Raw genomic sequence first — 18,128 nt, 5'->3', positions numbered from 1 at the left:
GATGAGGATCCAATATTCAAAAATGTTTTGTCCGGTGAAGTATCTTATATTGTATGAGTTGTACATTGGCATTTCATGTCATGAGGTAGATGTTTTTGCAAATTTGGTTCCAGTAGTCAACGTAAGGAGCAATGGACAGGTCTTTTTCCTATTTTAATGATGGTATGTACTGTATGGTGCTTTATTGGATTTAAATTTTATTCTGTGAATTTTGGAGAGCAGTTTTTTTTAAAGAGGAGATGTTAATTAACCCGAAGCTCGAGGGGGGAAGTTCTAGTGTGGTAACTTTAATGTTGCATATGTTTTGAACAGATGATTTTAGTTGTGAATATTCCAAAACCTCATTGCTCCTGATGCTGTACTTCTGGACCAGGTGGTGAAATGAAACCAGTGTATTGTTATGGAAGATGTGTTGGGACTGTGTGATGCCTTTTTCGGACCATGAGTGGAAATTGATTGGTTTCTTGTTGCTTAAAAAATCAGGGTTGTTTCAATATTTAGATGGTGCTGAGGTGGAGTTTGTGACTTTGTGGAATTACCACCATGCTCTCAGAGTTGCTGATTTAATAGTCTGGCTGAGAAATGGTAAATCTGAGATGGAAATATTGTTACAAACTGTTGGGATCATAGTGAAAAGACGGAAAGGAGAGTGGAAGGGTCATCCAGTGGAGGAGGTTGTCGAATATTGTTTTAAGTAGTGGGGTGAAGTTGAGACCGAACAACTCTGTGACAGCTTTGGGGAGATATTAATGCCCAGATATGTGATGTGACTTGTGCATAAAGGGATAGGTGGTGTGTGGGCTTCCACATCCATGTTGTTACTTTGTAGTGGGAGGATGGAACATTTATGCCACTTAATCGAGTCAGTAGAGGTGTTGGAGTATGTTTCTATGAGTTAAATGAGTTTAAGGTTTCTTATAATGATAAGTTAGGGTTTTGCAAAAAAAAGAAATATGTCATGGGCATAAAGACTAATTTTATGACTTGCGTTTTGGTGTCTGGATTCCTTTTCTCAAACTCAGCCGCACGCGTGCTGACGAGGACCTCCACACTGGGAGCTGTGTCTGGGCTGCTGCTGGGGTGCTGTCCTTGGGTCCCTTCGGCCCGGCCGGCTGTTGTCTGTCAGGGTTGGGGGGCCTGGGCACTGGTGCCCCCTGTGGCATAGCCTGCGACTCCTCCCAGTGTGGACGGCTCCAAAGGTGGCTCTTCCTCAATCCTCAGTGCCATGCCATGTCTCCCTATTGTCAGTAGTGAGAGTGTGCAGGTGTGTGTGTGTTTGTGTTTGTGTTTGTGTGTGTGTGTGTGTGTGTGTGTGTGTGTGTGTTTGTGTTTGTGTTTGTGTGTGTGTGTGTGTGTGTGTGTGTGTGTGTGTGTGTGTGTGTGTGTGTATGTGTGTGCATGTGTGTGTGTGTGTAATATGGAGGGTGGGAGGGAGGGGGCTTCTTTGTAATTGTTTTGTCTAATTAATGCGTAAAGCACTTTGTGTTGCATGTCTTTGCATGAAAAGTGCTCTATAAATAAAGTTTTGATTTGATTTTGATTTGATTTATTCCTTTGTTCTGGTGAATGGCTGCAGCTAAAGGCTCAATGAAAATGGTGAATAGGAAGGGAGAGAGTGGGCATCCTTCCCTAGTCCCCATGGAGTGTGAAACTTTGTGATGTTGGTCCGTTGATTACAGTGGCTGAAGGTGCAGTGTAAAGAATTTAACTTGGTTAATAAATGATTTCCCAAAACCAAATTTCTGTAATGTGGATATATGAAATGACCAGTTCACTTACTTTCTCTCGAAAGGCTTTTTCAGTATCTAAAGGTGACTATGATGGTTCCTGCTTGTCGTTGTGATGAATAAACCATTAAACTGAAAAGTAAAAGCGGGTAAACTTGAATTTTGTTTTGTTTCCATAATTACTTTTTGAAAGTAAAATGGGCCAGAAATGTTAATAGAACTCCGCAGGGAAGCTATCAGGTTCTGGTGCTTTGTTGTTGGCATTTGCATAAGGGCAGTGGAAAGTTAATTCTCTGTTATTAGTGATTCAAGTGTGTCAATATTGCATTGCTGTAGCTGTACTGCAGTGGCTCTTGAAGCATAAAAGGATCATCCCAGTTGCACTGTTTATCCTGAAGGCTCTGAACAAGTATCTTTACCCTTGTCATGTATGGCAGAGTGGACCCCAAAGGATCGCATTGTCGAGCTCGCCAAGTATGTCCAACTCCAACTAAGCCTTAGGGCTGATTCAGTATGGGTGGCAAGACCTGCCACTTGTACACATCTGGAGGGTCTTCTCACCTAATGTCTCTCCACACAAACCTAAGAAGGGACTGGTGTTCAGATAGGAGCCTTACTTGATGGAACATACTTTGTGTGTTGGCACTGCTAGCAACTGCTGATGTTGTCTGAAGTGCAGTAAGACTCCAAGAAGAGAGATGCCTAGGGATTGTCCAGGCAGCACAACATCATTAAAATTGAGGCCACAAACCTGGTGGGAGCAGTTGAACATGATACAGTTAATTCCATGGTGGCATACCAAATGATGGTGGCTGAACCATAATTTGTCTTCTGTTGAGGAGTCAATGCTGAGCTTCTTAACTAATTGTGCTCTGACCAGCTTGCGGATCTCCTCACAGTATGCTTGTGCCTGCTGTGGGTCCTTTCCAGCCTTCCTTCTGTACTGAGACTTGGCATCACAGACTCATCGGTTGCTTGGAAGAGAGGCATATTATGTTTCCGCAGCAACGGAGTAGTGCACCCTATATTTGTACTTCTTCTGCAGAGATTTGATGGGGTTGGAGTGTTCTGCCAGAATAAGGTGCTGCAAAATGAAGGCTCGCGCAACTCTTAAGCCCTTTTTTGGTTGAGCAGCTGGGACTAAGCGGAATGACACAACTCTGGGAGGGGCATCGTCCACTTGGAGCTGTTGCCTAGAGCATATGTTCCCAGCGCAAGGCCGTGATTGCTAAGAAGAATTTTAACAACCTTTAGCAGCACCCTAGTGGAATCTGATGGATGGTCCAAATAGAGAACCTCTGCAACTCTCTGTACTGAGTAAGCATTGATCCTCTTTGGGTGGTTCAGATGGGCGTCTCTCTGTTGACCTCATGGATGACCTTTAGATGCTTACCTTGGCACACAGCACGGTTTCTTGAGATCTGAGGCGCTTGGTGGGCCCTCGCACAGCACCAACACAGTTTGTTTGATGTACCTGTACAATACCTGTTCCCCTATAAGTCTTTGAATGGCTTGGCACTTATTGAGGAAGTGGTCTGAGCTCTAACGATATGGACAATAGGGCTTGACCTTACTCCTCTTCTGAGACAGCACTAGGGGTTGCCTTGCTGGATTTATGGCTGCTTTTCTACACTATGCAACACCAAAGCCACATGTGTAATCTGCTGCTTGTCCTCTTCCTGCTAGTTGGACTTCATTGCCTTGACAGCAGGACTCGTATCTGAGCCGCTCTGCCAGGTCTGTTAGGGTGTATGTGGCCCCTGACCCTGGTCTCTCAAGTGGGAGTTTTGTAAGAGGGGCAACGTGTAAGCATGTGAGCCACATCTAAGTTCCATATGTCCATCAGTTCCCAAGGTCTGGAGCATGCCAACCAGGGAATGTATCTGCAGTGCAAACCTTTTGAAGGCTGTGACATCTCCCTGCTTGACTCCAAAACCACAGCTATCCTCCTCAGAGCCACATGATGGGGCTGATCAAACGGTTTGTTTGAAAAAATGAATCCTACGAAAAACTTGTTTTGTGTTTTATGTTTATTTTTTACACTGTTACTGTTGGCTAAATGTTTACCCAAAACTGAAAGCAAGCAAGATATCTTTTCACAGCAAACAATTTGATATTTTCTAGTATTATTCATTTGTTATTTACTGTGCTCTTCCTATTGTAACACATCTCTAAAACAAATCTCTTCTGTGACAAAATGCTGATGACATAGCATTGACAAAGTTTCCATTGTTTCTAATGGCTTTTGTCTTTTGGTTTTGGATCCTGGGCCATGACAAGGATAATACAAATTAATTACAATATGCATGCTATTCCAGCCACATACTGCTCAGGGTGTTTTTCCATGAAAATCACAAATGTAATGGATAATTATCATCAGCTGCTATGCACTGCAGGACCACAACAACTCTACAACTCATACCATATCTTACCAAGACCTTGGAGGTAATTTTGCCAAAATTAAATAACCCCTCAGGATACAATCAATCACACTCTTTTATCAGATCACTCATAGCCAAACCAATTGTGGCTACATAAAGCCTAGGGCTAGCTTAACCTCATTTCACATTAACACTTCTTTAAAAAAAAGAAAAGAAAAAAAAGAGGCTTGCAGAAAACCCCAGGTCCAGGATCACTCTAGAATATGAAATCAGACACCAGATTTAATATCCAAAAAATGCTTCCGGCATGTGACGTGTTTACTCTCACAATAAAACAGATACAGGTCTTGAGTTTGCTGCCCTGTGGCTATTGCCCTTGGTCAAATGCCAAAGGCAGATGTCCACACAGAATCACTGAGACTGAAACTTGTATCATCATAGAAAGGCCTGCACGAATGACCACATGCCCCAGCGCGAGCACTTCGATCTCTTCCATCACTGAGAGCAAACAAAGGCCACTCAACGAAGTCGCGACTCTGTTCTGGCGCCCCAGTTGTGGAACGAACTTCCGGCCAATGTCAGGACAGCAGAGTCACTCGCCATCTTCTGCAAAAGACTCAAGACTCACTTGTTCAGACTTCACCTCGACCCCACATAGCATGACTGACTGCAAACACTTATACTGAACTATGGTCTCCCAGTCATAACTGTAACTTGGAAGTTGACCTCAACGCTTTTTACGAGTCGGATATTGGTAATAACTCCGATATGACAATATCAGAAGCAGAAAGAAAAAGAAAGAAGATTTCTCAGGTCATGTGGCTGAATGCCCGTGGTGCACTGTCGTTGACATTTTGAGGTTGCATCCAAAAAAATGACTCATACCATTTTCAGGAAAGAGGGTTTTACTTATGAAACATGCCAATTACTTAAGTAACGAATAAAATGTTGTTGTTTCAATAAATAATTATGGGTATTTTGGCTCAAAATAAAATTAGGTTATGATTGCTTGTATTAGAATGAACTTGGTTATTGCTTGTCTTCCTCGGCAAATAAAGCTTTACCCTTTTTCCCCCTTATGTGTGGCCCTGTTCTTAAGTTCTCTTTTTCTATTCATTACACATGTATTTCTGTAACTTTTGTGTAAAAGTGCAACCCTATTTCTGGCCACCAGGAAAGCAGTCTGAAAAAGCTATAAGCACGTCTGTCTTCAGCTGTGGTTAAATGACATAAGGTACACTGTAGTTAGTTTTGAGCACACCTTAAAGCCTTAAAATGGGTAGTCTGAAAAGCCTTACTGAAACCTGTTACTTACACACTGCCTGGTCAAACCAAAGTATGTACCTGCTTTCAAATTGATCAAATCTGCAGTTTGATTTTACATAAAACATGTTTTCATTGCATATATTTAGGATGAACATATACCAAAGGTCCAAATACCAGTCATGCTGCCAAACTACAAGTGAGTCAATTCAGGTCATATCGTAGGGGAAATTGTTTGTTTTTGGTTTGTAACGCAAAATAGCTGATGTGTCTTGCCGTGTCTTGTTGATGGGCTGATAGCAGCAGAAAGAGGGAATTTCTTTTTGTTTGACAAACTTAGGCAGCAAAGACTTCAAACTAATTGTGCTGGAACTCCTGCTCTTTGGACTGTAAAGACACTCAGCCATAAGACTTTGTTAAGTCTCCTCCTTGTCCAACAGGGGATCTGATTACCAGACGTTAAGCCCTTCTGTTCTCTACCTATGTTCCAAGAAGAGCTGTCCTTGGCCTGCAAGCAGATGCTTCTGTCCTTGATTAGTGGGACGCCTTTCTGATAAGTGCAGGTAAATGAAGCCAGCCAGCAGAGGACCTTCAGAGTGCAAACTGACATGTACGAGAAGCCCTCTGTTGTATTTACACTGCAGGAGCTGTCACAAGTCCTCAGGTATCTGTAGTGTCACATTATCCAAGTAGGTCCTATACAGTGAGGCTCCACCCCTAGACCTGCAAGCCCATTTATCTCTCCACGAAGGCCAGGAAGGATTTCCCTCTGGCTCACTGGCTGGTGTTTGATTTATACAGGAGAGCCAAAACTGTGATCAAATAAGTCTTGCTACTAAATAAGGTATGACATTTTAAAGTTATAAGTCACTAAAGCCCTGGGAAGCCGTGGTGATGCTTTCACAGAAAACACTCCCTTTGTAAATATGACAAAAGGAATAAAAAGCTGCATTTACAATTACAAATATATATTCTTGTTCATTTATCATTATTATTTGATGTGCTTCTTGTATTTCATTGTTCCTGTTAACAATGTAAACAGATTATCTCTTGTAAACTCCTCAGTGGGTCACACTAGGAGTTTCCAGGGCTGAGCACACCATCTAGTGGTCAACTACAGTAGGAATTACTGTGATACATATGTGGCATTAGGACCAGGATGAAGTTTATTATTGGCATTCATTTTCAACTACATTTTAAAAGCAGGAGTAGCAGTATATTTTAAATATCATTTCAAATAGTCTACACAACAAATTATAGTAAGTTTAACCATAAAAAACTCATATACAGTTCATTTTACTCATAAGGAGAATGAATGACTTAATTAGTTACTTAATGTCTCCTGAGGGCGCTTTGTCAAGTCAAGCTAACACCTAACACCTCATCACCACCTTACACCTTTACATTATTTTATTCTATATATTTTTATATTTTTTACACTCACCTAGCCAATATGACAATATCCAGTACCTTTCAGAAGGTCAACATGTCTGTATTACAAATCCTTTTTTTGTTTAGTCTTAAGTAATATTCTAAAATTAGTCTAATATTAGAGATACTACAATAAATTCATGAATGTTTTTTGTGACAAAGTAGTTTGTGTTCCACTCATTCCATCACAGAACAATGAGAGCTGTAGAAATCATTGGAACTGAAGACTGCCATGATATACGTACAGTCGCGGTCAAATGTTGACATACACTTACACATACACACTTCCAATGATTTCTAAAACTCTCATTTTTCTGTGATGTAATGAGTGGAACACTCATGAAGTTTGATTCAATAATGAATTTATTATAGATCTTCTGAAAATGTGACCAAATCTGCTGTATCAAAAATATACATACAGTGACTCTGATATTTGGTTAAATGACCCTTGGCCATTTTCTACCTCAATGAGGTGCTTTTGATAGCCATCCACACATTTCTGGTTGAATTTTTAACCACTCCTCTTGACAGAATCTGTGAAGTTCAACTGAATTTGTTAGCTTCCTGGCACAGACTTGTTTCCTCATGTCCACATGTTCTCGATGGGGTTCAAGTCTTGACTTTGGAAAGATAATTCCAAAACCTCAATAATACCCTTATTAGGCAATTCCTTTCCCACTTTTGATGTGTTTTTGGGATCATTGTCCTGTTGGAACACCTAACTGCACCCAAGACCCAATCTTCTGGTTCATGATTTTAGGGTTTCCTGAAGAATTTGGAGATAATCGTCCTTCATTGTTCCATTTACTTTCTTTAGAGCACCAGATTCACTGCCAGCAAAACAGCCCCACAGCATAATACTACCAGCACCATGCTGGACAGTAGGTTTGGTGTTCTTGGGGTTAGAGGCCTCACCTTCTTTGCTCTAAACATATTGCTGCTCACTGTGGCCAAAAAGCTCAGTTTTGTCAGAGTTTTCCTCCAGAAGGTTTTTTCTTTGTCCATGCGATCAGCAGCAAACTTCAGTCGAGCTTTAAGGTGCCTCGTCTGGAGAAAGAGCTTCTTTCTTGCACGGCAGCCTCTCAGCTCATGTTGATGTAAAACACACCTGACTGTGGTCACTGACACCTGTCTTCCAGCAGCTAATTCATTACAGTCTTGCTTTTTGGTGACTCTTGACCATCCTGACCAGTTTTCTGTCAGCAGCAGGTGATAGTTTGTGTTTTCTTCCTGATGGTGGCAGTGACACAACTGTGGCATGAACTTTATACTTATAGTTGTTGTCTCCAGTTGATTTTGGGACCTGTAACTGCTTTGAAATGGCTCCAAGTGACTTTCCTGACATGTTCAAATCAATGATGTGCTCTTTCAGATCAATACTGAGCTCTTTAGACTTTCTCATTGTAGTGTCTGTGGCTGAGTCTAATGGGTGAATCAAATAACCCCACCAGCTGTTATCAATCAGAATCACTCAGAGGAAGTTAAAAGGGCATGCTACAAAGCAAATTTGATTCACACAACTTTCTATAATCACCAAAATTGATCGTTCAAGTTACTGTATGTATATTTTTGACACATTTTCAGAAGACCTATAAGAAATTCATTATTGAACCAAACTTCATGAATGTTTTTTGTGACAAGGTAGTATGTGTTCCACTCATTCCATCACAGAAACATGAGAGCTGTAGAAATCATTGGAACTGAAGACTTCTGTAATATACGTGTTCTTTACAAGTGAATGTGAACTTTTAACCACGACTGTAATGTGAAATATCTGCATTAAAATGTCTAAAAACGACTAAACCTTCGTTGTGTGTATTAATGGTGAAGACAGCAACTCCCATGATCCCATACTACTTATGTCTTGAGTGAGAGACACCTAGTGGCAGAAATGACATACTGTGTTTAAATGTCAGGATTAACAGTAGGCTACTCCCTGATCACATAATTCCATCATGTTACAGGGCCTACACTAAGGTTCTTACTTCCTGTCACAGAAATTCTGTACTCTCACTTGTATTCTGTGCACAGCCAGAAGATGGTGTCATGAGCGCGTCTTTGGTCCTCTGGTTCGGCTCATGTTGCACATTAGGTTCGTCCACAAATTCTATCAGTCTTCCTCAATAAGATTACTGCCGACATATTAGGCGAAATGTTTTGGAATAAGAGAAGAATCCGAAGTCCCGTGAGGATTTTATTTTGAAAGTTTTAGTACGGGTGGGCGGGTGCGCACCTGGCATCTCTAAGCGTTTGCGCTGTCGGAGCACATCTGGAGAGCGGGTTCGTTCTCAATTTGAAACGATCGGCCTCATCCGCACGCAGCAGTCAGTTTCACTGTGCCATAAACAGGACTCCGATTTGTCCACTCTCTGACACTTTCAGTGAGTTTTTACTGCACACGTCACAGGCTGATGAGACATGACAGGAACACTGTATTGATTGGAACTGATCCGCGACAGCTGAGCTCGCGCATGAACAGGAATGAATCAGTTTAAAGTTTCCTCTGAGGAGTTGCGCTGTCTTCCACCAAGAGCGCCGATTTTGCCTGCAGCGTCACCAAAGAGACGGTTTGTGAGGCTGGGGAGGAAGACGAGCGATGGCTCTCAGCAGTGAGTATGACTGCCTTTGACTCTTGGTACAAATCAGTTCTGCATGAGTTACGATGGCTATGTAGTCCAGATGTCTTTTTCTTACTTTATTTTTTCTTTCCATCGAGTCTGTCATTTCCTTCTTATGCTCTTAAAAATGAATTGGGGAATCCCAGTCTACTGCTTCTGTTGTGTGGGTATCTCAGGACGTTAAATGCTTTGAGGGAAGATACTTAAGAGAGAGAAAATCACAAAAAGTACAATTAAAGTCATATATTGTTGCCCATAACATGCACTGAAACTACTGACAACATGCACTCCTTCATCTTCCATTATGGACATTTCTGTAGTTCTACCACTGACTTAAACTATTTCACTTCTGTTATTCATAAGAAATCTTTTATAATCATATTACCGCAGAGAACCTTTGGACCGTAATGTTAAGAAGATTACAGGCTTGATCAGAGGTGAAACAACGCCTCATTATTACACTAATGTACTGAGGGAGCTGAGGGAGGATGGTGACTGAGACTGGAAGGCTTTGTGCTGACGACAGACATGTATGTACCATGCTGCAATGTGATGGAACTTTGTAGTATAGGTTTATGGGAATGACCCTCATATTTTGTCTTGATGTTTTGTGTACATTTTGTGCTACTAGTGCTATGTTTTCACTTCTAATTGATACCTTCTTTTTATATTCCATTATTTTTTCTCTTATTTATTTATTAATTTATCAATTTATTTTCCACTGTCCTGTGGTGCATCACAGTTCTGTGGTTTTGAGGCCCCTGTTATTTTGAACGAGGCTTTTAAAAAGGCAGCTGAAGACATATCTGTTTAGACAGGCATTTGACCCTCATGCACCTGGTCTTTACTTAAAGTATTTATCACTTATCTTCTGTGTATTTTTATTACTTTTTTATGTGTCTCAGGTGGTCACTTCATTTTCTATATTTTCTTACTGTATGTTAATGCCAATGTAAATCACTTTGGGAGTTTGTCTGTAAAAAGTGCTATACAAATAGATTTTTTTTTATTTGAGTTTAAATTCTGATTTGATCTGTTTTTCTCTCTTGCACATCATTCAACTCCTTCATTTCTCTCCTTTTTGAACCACTTATCTCTCCTTCCCCCATCCTTTTCTTAACTTGATGGTGACAAAACTCTGTTGGGCCCTATTGGGAACCATTCTGCCTTCCTTCCGCAATGGATCACAGTCAGAGATGAAGGCACAGATCAGCTGCTAGGGATTCAGTGTCTTTTGCAATTCTCCTCAAGGACCCATCCTTCTCCTCTGCTCATCAGATCAGCTTCATCCACCGGCAGTTCATCCACCAGCAGGTCAGCCGAGGGCACAGCGGTTAGAAAGCCCAGCAAGAGCCGTGTCTGTCGCCATACCAACCGACTCTCAGGTGGCTTTCTCCGTGGCCCTGCCTCCAACTCAGGCTCCATGTCACTGACAGCGGGCATCAGGTCCTCACTGTCCATCCAAGCCAGGAAGGGAAGCAGTATGTCACAAATACTTTACATTTTCCCTGCATGTTTGGTCTGGAATTTCATTGTCATTGGAAGATATAGATATAAGGCTGCTGTTGGTACATGTAGCATTTTATCATTGATACATTTTTGTGACAAAGGTCAGCTGACTAGTCACAGGGAGCAGGCTGTGAAAAATGTTGAAAAGTTGTATAATCTTCTGTGGCTCTGGATTAGCTGTCTGAGACAACAACCCCTGATGATGTCATCAGGGTTATCAATTTGGGCTCATACATTTAACTCCTACTGCATTATTAAGAGTGGACATGGCAATTGACATGATGCTTTGACAGGCAACGAAAAGATATTAGGTTGCATTGTGGGAAATGTAGGATCCAGCATTTTTTGAGCTTGAGCCAGTCTAAAAGCAAGGGTATTGCATCGTCGCTTGTGAGTCCTCCAACTTTATTTTAAGTGCAATAATACATTGCTGACAGGGGGCTTTGATTATAGGGTAAACAAAGCCATCACTAAGACAAGAGATAGTATTTAACACTGCATTTCTCATTGTGTTGAAGTAAAAAAGGGGCATAAATCACTGATACATGTGTTCCAACTGCACAACTGTGCAGTAATTATACCTATTGCTTGACTATATAGTACTTTTACTCTAGAAAATTGACTGTACAAAGTATACATACAAATGCCAATATACATACTTAAATTCCTAGATTAACTGGCATCAGTCAGCACACATATTCCATAATGTCCTGTTAATATAGATACACCATTGGCTTATCATTCACAACACAGTGTTGTCACAATACTGGAATTTCAAACTACAATACTACATCCTGAAAAGTTTCAAAGTATAGTCAATACCATATTCGACAGGGCATAACATTTTTTAAATTTTTTTATGAAAGACATAATAATGCTTGTGTACAGCATGGTGGTGCAGTGGTTAGCATGTTGCCTGAAGCAAGAAGGTCCTCGTTTTGTATCCCACTGGGGCAGGGCCTTACTGTGCAGACTTTGCATGTTCTCCCGATGCTTGCGTGGGTTTCCTCCAGGTACTCCGGGTTTCCCCCACCATCAAAACATGCACAAATAGGTTGATTTTCCAGTCAGCACCCTTGACCAAAGGCACTGGCTAAGATCCATAGTTGGTCCGAGGGTTAACCCGCGCCCTGTGCTCTCTCTGGATAGGTTAAAAGCCCATACTAAAAGTACCAGTTTCACTATGTTATACATTGTATGATATGTGATCAAATAAAGATTCTTCTTCTTGTTTTGTTGTTGTTAAGTACAACAGCATTTGAGTTAATTCACTTCTGACCATAATCCAGAGAGTGGGAGGAGGCATTCCTATATGGGTGCAGCGGTGTATGTGTCAACTTACTATCAGAGAGAAGAGAGAGTGAGAAGGCACAGTGTTTGTTGATATTTCTGACAACACTAATACAAAATAGTGCACTTGGAAGATTTACAAATAGTAAACACATTTTATGTAGGTAAGTAAGTATTTTTGTCATACAATGATTGTCTTTCCTACTGGTTTTATGGTAAATGTCAATCTGCCATTAATGCTAATGAACCACAACCGAGACCCATCATTGAAACTTCTTTCTTTTGATGTCATGGCAGTGATCTCCGCAGATGTCTTAAGAGTGGACGACCCGTCTGAGCTGTCTAATCAGATAACTGCTCCAGGCATCCTGAAGATCTTTGGCAATGAAATCTGTGAGGGAGCTCACTATAAGAGTGTCTTGGCCACCACACACTCAAGTGCAAAAGAGCTAGTCAAAGAGGCCCTTGAACGGTAAGGCCATGTGTAATCTGTGCGTATGTGTTTGCATGTCTGTCTACCATATGTGTGTCCTTGTGTGTCTACACAGGGTGAATTATATTATGTCCATCCACATGCTTCCTCTGCTGTAATATACCTTTGTGCTACATAATTTGTATATAAAAGCAGTATGTAAGAACAGTCCTTGATCCACCAAACTTTGGCAGGTGATGAAAGGAGAGCATGTTCATGTTGTTGTGATTAGTATATTTCAGATGGACGTCAACTTGACCCGTTGTTTTGTTAAATATAATTGTATTACAGTGCACACAGTGTGCAAGTGTGCCCTATAGTTCATTTAGTAGTTCTGAAAAGGTCTTGAGCAAACCACAGACTTGTGTGAAAGACGGCCAGTGTCGGCCAGGACTCTAAGGCAGCCTCTCTGGAGAGTGAATGTCGGTCAGTCTTTGCTTATGTTTCAGCCAAACACATAATGGAATGATTAATACAAGTGGTATTCAGTTCGTAGAGGAAAGACTAAATCACTTTTCTTTTCCCCTCAGTAAAAATGTACACGACTGTGACATTTAACTACATCATTACTAAATCTTTTATATAGTAATGGGTTTGTGATACATTAACATATCAGTTCTGCTTGCGGGTTTAATGGAATATCCATAATAAGGTGTTACTTATTTTGAAAAAAATGGCTACAACCCTCTGAGTAAGCAGATCTAAATGTTTCTATTTTAAGCTGCTCTGATCAATATATACATTGAAAATCAATCAAATGACTAATATGAGAGGAGCTGCATATAGTATTGGTGGCAAATTATTTCCTGACTTTGCATTTCCCTTTTGCTGTGAGCTGTGAGTGCTTCAGCTCGGCCAACAACTTTACTCTTTTGGTTCACTCTCACCATTCCCTCTTCCATCTGTAGCAAGCAGTTCTCTTTTGTTGGGGAAAAAACTCTGAAAAACACGCTGTACACTACCTACCAAGCACCAAATGGCAGTCAGACAAATCCCTAAACCCTAGAGACCAGCTGGTTAACCAAGTGGAGAATATTACGTATAAAGAGCTCTAAGGAGTTGGTTGAGACCAAACTACAGCTTGAAGTAGTGTGAATATTTGACTAACATCCATATTGTGTCCAGAAAAATTACTCCAAAATGAAAGCAAATTCTTCTGGATGTGCAAATATGCAAATATCTAATATAAAGTTTGCAAACACTAGCTATTAGTCATATGAGCCCTAACTAAGCCATGTAGCATTAAAACCCCTGACTGTATTAAACTGAACAAGGGTACATTTTTTAAGCTTGTAACAGGAAGAATGTGTTCTCTTTTCTTTCAAAATACATTGTCTTATGTTTCAGCCCCCATGTAGAACTGCAATTAAAGCTCCTTTCAAAATATTCAAAATAATACCATATGTTTGAATGATCAGTTCACTCAAAAAATAAAATTCAGTCATTATCTACTCACCCCCATGCTGATGGAATGGTGAAGTTTCATAGTCAGCAAAACATTTCTGGACCTTCACAACATTTTGCAGCTTTGCAGCATTTTCCTAAATAGCTAAAGTACATGGTGACTTGTTTGATAACATTATAGAAAAAAGAAACAGAAAATGCCTCCATACAGCTTGTCTGTTGTAATCAAAGATTTTGGAAGCCGAGAGATCCCAAATTGATTAGAAAAGATTTTACCCACACCCTCGACGTGCGGTCGAGCTCGTGCACCCACTTCAGATGGGGTCTGTGCTAATGCTTGCAGCTTAGCAATTACAGTGATGATTTGGGCTTTAAAAATTGAGTAAATATTGTCTACTCAAATCCATTTGGGATCTCGGGACACCAGAGACCTGGATTACGTGGATTATGAGGACATTTTAAAAAAAATTTTTTTTTTGTAACGTTTTAAAACAAGTCTCCATCTACCTCAGCTGTTTGGGAGAATGCTGCGCTGCTCTTTTGTTGTAAAGTTTTGTGGACTACAAAACTTGGGGTGAACTGTTCCTTTAAATTGTGTGTAGGAAATTGAGACAATGTTGGGGAAAATTGGTTCTGTCTATGTTGCTGTCAAGTGATTCAGTCGAATATCACTAGGTCGGCTGTTTTGTGAGTGTGGATAAGTTGTGGCTTGTCAAGTAGTTAGCTTTAAGTAGAGTACAGACTTTTATCACTTGTGATTTACAATGCAATAAACCAAGACGTTTAAAAACAAATGCTGAATCAGTTAGTTTGGTCTTTTTTATTATAATTTTTTTGGCCTTTGTATGGCTTTATTGATAGGACAGCTTCAGAGATGACAGGAAACAGGATGGGGGGGGGTGACATGCAGCAAGGGGGCCCCAGGCTGGGACTCGAACCCCGGGCCACTGCAAAGAGGACAAAGCCTCTGTACATGGGACGCCTGCTCTACCAGTTGAGCTAATGGATGCACAGTTTGATCATTTTTATGATTATGTTCATGTCTTCTAGGTATGGCTTGAGCAAGGAGGAGGCAGAGTCCTACGTTCTCTGTGACACCATTGGATCCACTGGCAACCGTCAGTGGAGGACAGAAGGGTTCAGAGTCGTGGGAGACAATGAGAAGCCCCTCCTCCTTCAGTCACTATGGAAACCTAGAGAAGGCCTGGCGAGGCGGTTTGAAATCCTGAGGAGAAGTTTGGTAGAGGAGAAGACATCCAAAGACAAAGACACCATTACCGCTGGTACAGTGTGTGACTGTTGCCTCAGGGTGCTTCAGGGACTGACCTTTTCTCAGCGTACCACATCCTAACTAAGGGTGTCTGCATGTCTTGGAATAAAAGTTTCTGCCATTTATGTCAGTATTAAATCCAGTTTTAGACTTCTCACAGTGAAAATGTAGTTAGTTGGCACGCTCTTTTTCCAGAGAAATCTGCCAAGCCACACAGACCAAACTTCATTTTAATAGGTCTACAATTTCTCTTTTTCTCTTTCTTTTAAATTTCTGTTACAAATTATTGAAAGAAACTTTACATTTTATGACAACTTCTTGCAGTGACACACCCCTTTTAACATTTTTAATATGATGCTAAGAAAAGCTGTACGCAGCAAACTATTGTATCCACTGATATTTACAAAGCATGATGCAGCAGAAAAATACCCAGAACTGTCCATAGATGCTGAAAACAAACACTTTATGGCACTGTAAATGTGCCGGGTGGACCACTTTCTGTCATGTCTGGAGCTGTGGTTGACACAGCTGTGGTCATGGTGTGAGAGTGCGTCCTGTTTTGTGTTCTGCTTTTATGAATGAGGCCGCTTGTGATAGGCTTCCACAGTATCAGTGTCAGCCTGTGGATGCCTGCTCGTGGGTGAACTTTTTTCCATGAGCTCTGTCTTTCTTTCCACTGAGGTCTGTTTCCTGCACGGGGCTTCTCAGTGTTGACTCTGGCATAAACAGACAATGTACAAAATTGAGCGAACATACACAGGCTCACACAAAGCTCAGCTTGCTTCAGGAAAAAAAAATGGGTGTTGCCCTATCACTACATTCCATTACCCCCGTACTTAATGTATTTATAAAGCAGCTCGATTTGCACACATTTTAACAGACGTGTTCAGTCTAATTCCCAACAGTGTTATTTGTTTTTACCCTGTTAGGTATCAATGCCCAGGCTCGAAAGCTGCAGAAGAGCCGCTCTAGAGTGACCTCCACCCTCATAGAGCGGACCATGGGCCGAAGCCACAAACTGTGGAGGAGCAAAAGTGAGATGGACCTCTTAGATTCTGATACAGTGACTATACAGGACACAGATCATGAGAAATGTCATGAGGATCCAAGCGAGAGCCAGAATCAAACTTTAGTACAGCCAAAAACATGCCCAGCTCAGAATCACATTCACAGCCTCAGGGTTCCCTCTGAGAGGGACGGTGGGCTGCATGCCAAAACAGAGACCCTCTGTCCGCCGAGGCTGAGAGGCAAGCGGGAAGGAGAGGAGTCAGAGAGGGAGGAGACGGAGAGCAGCGATGATAACACCACACAGTACTCCATTCACCCTCCTCAGGACTGTCCGTACCTGCTGTTGCTGCAGGGCTGCAGCCTCGCACAGGTATCTCATTCAAGACACACACCTAATACAGTTGAAACTGCCGGTTAAATCATCAGTCCATATTAAAAACTATGTTATAAAAAGTTGACAGTACAGGCATGTGCACGTAAAATATTCCAGGTAGATGTTACTTATAACTCCCGGGTGCATGTCAGCAAGAAACATCCAGTCACCAATCTTACATTTCTGTTGCATGCATCACCTAAAATGTGAGAAGCTAAAGGTAACAGTGTTGAAAAAACTGAAGACACAGTATGTAATTCCTGTAGTGTGGTATCAGGAAACCAGTTGTCTACTTTGTGAAAGAACAACCATTTCTGATGAAAATCTATATGAATCAGGGAGAGGACGAGGTTTTGAAGTTTTAAAGATATTTATCTGGCTAGCACGTACATTTGTTCTGGAAGTGAGTGAAAGAAAGATGCGACACATATTTTTTATTAGTATTAGTATTTTCTTGACACAGCTGTTTGCAGGATGCATAGCGGCGAGGTTAAGTACAAGGTAAAACTAATAATTGTAATACAACAATGGTGAAACAAATTAAACTTTGTTTTACTCCTGAACATAGATCTAACAGATATGGTTGCCTGGTAATAGTAATTTTGTTGAGAAAGCTAAAGGTATCAACAGTCCCCTGTCTAGGAGAAACAATCAATTCAGGATCGGTTTTGAATCCTTTCAAATCCCAGAATTCTCTTGATCCGTTGAATGACTGACCAAGTGTTTTCATGTGGTCTGTCAAAAAATAAATTCCCTGGACCTAAAACTCCTGTTGCTTCCTTTTAATTGGCTAACTTACTTCTTACCGCAAAAATGTTCCTGGTAAAAAGGTAAACATAGGCTCTTCTAGTCTGCATGGCGTAAATCAGTCTGATTTTGTGAGGAATTGGACCCAGTGACATTAGGCATTAAGAACAGGCTAACTATATAGAAATAGCCAGTCTTCTCGCTGATGATCTCTATTGTTTCTGTAAGTCCTATAGAGGCATGGTTATTAAATTGAAACTGTGTCATAACCATTTAAAAACTAAATGGTTAGTATATATGTTTATGCTGCAAACCAGCCTACTACCAACAGTAGTAACTGAGTATTACTTTCAGGGCCAAGGAGTTTGTTGGACATTGTCGACCAACTACACATTAGTTTGGATGGATGGAGGGTAAAAAAAAGCCCCATTCATGACGAGCAAGAAGAGCATACCACTATCCACTGTGTAGTATTTTCTCAGTGTGGAAGCCACTCCTGAATGTTATCAGAGTTCAGGCTAACGTTAGTAACTCTATCACAATTAAGATGTTTTTTTATCTCTTTATCATAATTGGGAAGTCACCACACCAGCAACCCCAGCCAACATTTCCAAACACATTAGATATTGCTCATA

The 18,128-nt window shown here is 41.0% G+C and overlaps 1 protein-coding gene across 1 annotated transcript in view; it reads left to right on the top strand.

Annotated features, from left to right (window-relative positions):
- The first annotated feature begins 9,260 nt into the window (after positions 1-9,260).
- Positions 9,261-18,128, top strand: part of LOC141015154 (ras-associating and dilute domain-containing protein-like) — a 32,399-nt gene continuing 23,531 nt past the window's right edge. Inside the window, exons 1-5 of the mRNA XM_073489094.1 lie at positions 9,261-9,411; positions 10,699-10,901; positions 12,517-12,691; positions 15,146-15,378; positions 16,295-16,743. Of these exons, the coding sequence (XP_073345195.1) occupies positions 9,284-9,411; positions 10,699-10,901; positions 12,517-12,691; positions 15,146-15,378; positions 16,295-16,743 (1,188 nt within the window). The 5' untranslated portion in view covers positions 9,261-9,283. The remainder of the gene's footprint in view (positions 9,412-10,698; positions 10,902-12,516; positions 12,692-15,145; positions 15,379-16,294; positions 16,744-18,128) is intronic.

Source organism: Pagrus major, chromosome 20, assembly GCF_040436345.1.
Source record: "Pagrus major chromosome 20, Pma_NU_1.0".
Lineage (NCBI taxonomy): Eukaryota > Metazoa > Chordata > Actinopteri > Spariformes > Sparidae > Pagrus > Pagrus major.
Note: the sequence above shows the minus strand (reverse complement) of the source record. Positions and strands in the feature narration are given on the sequence as shown.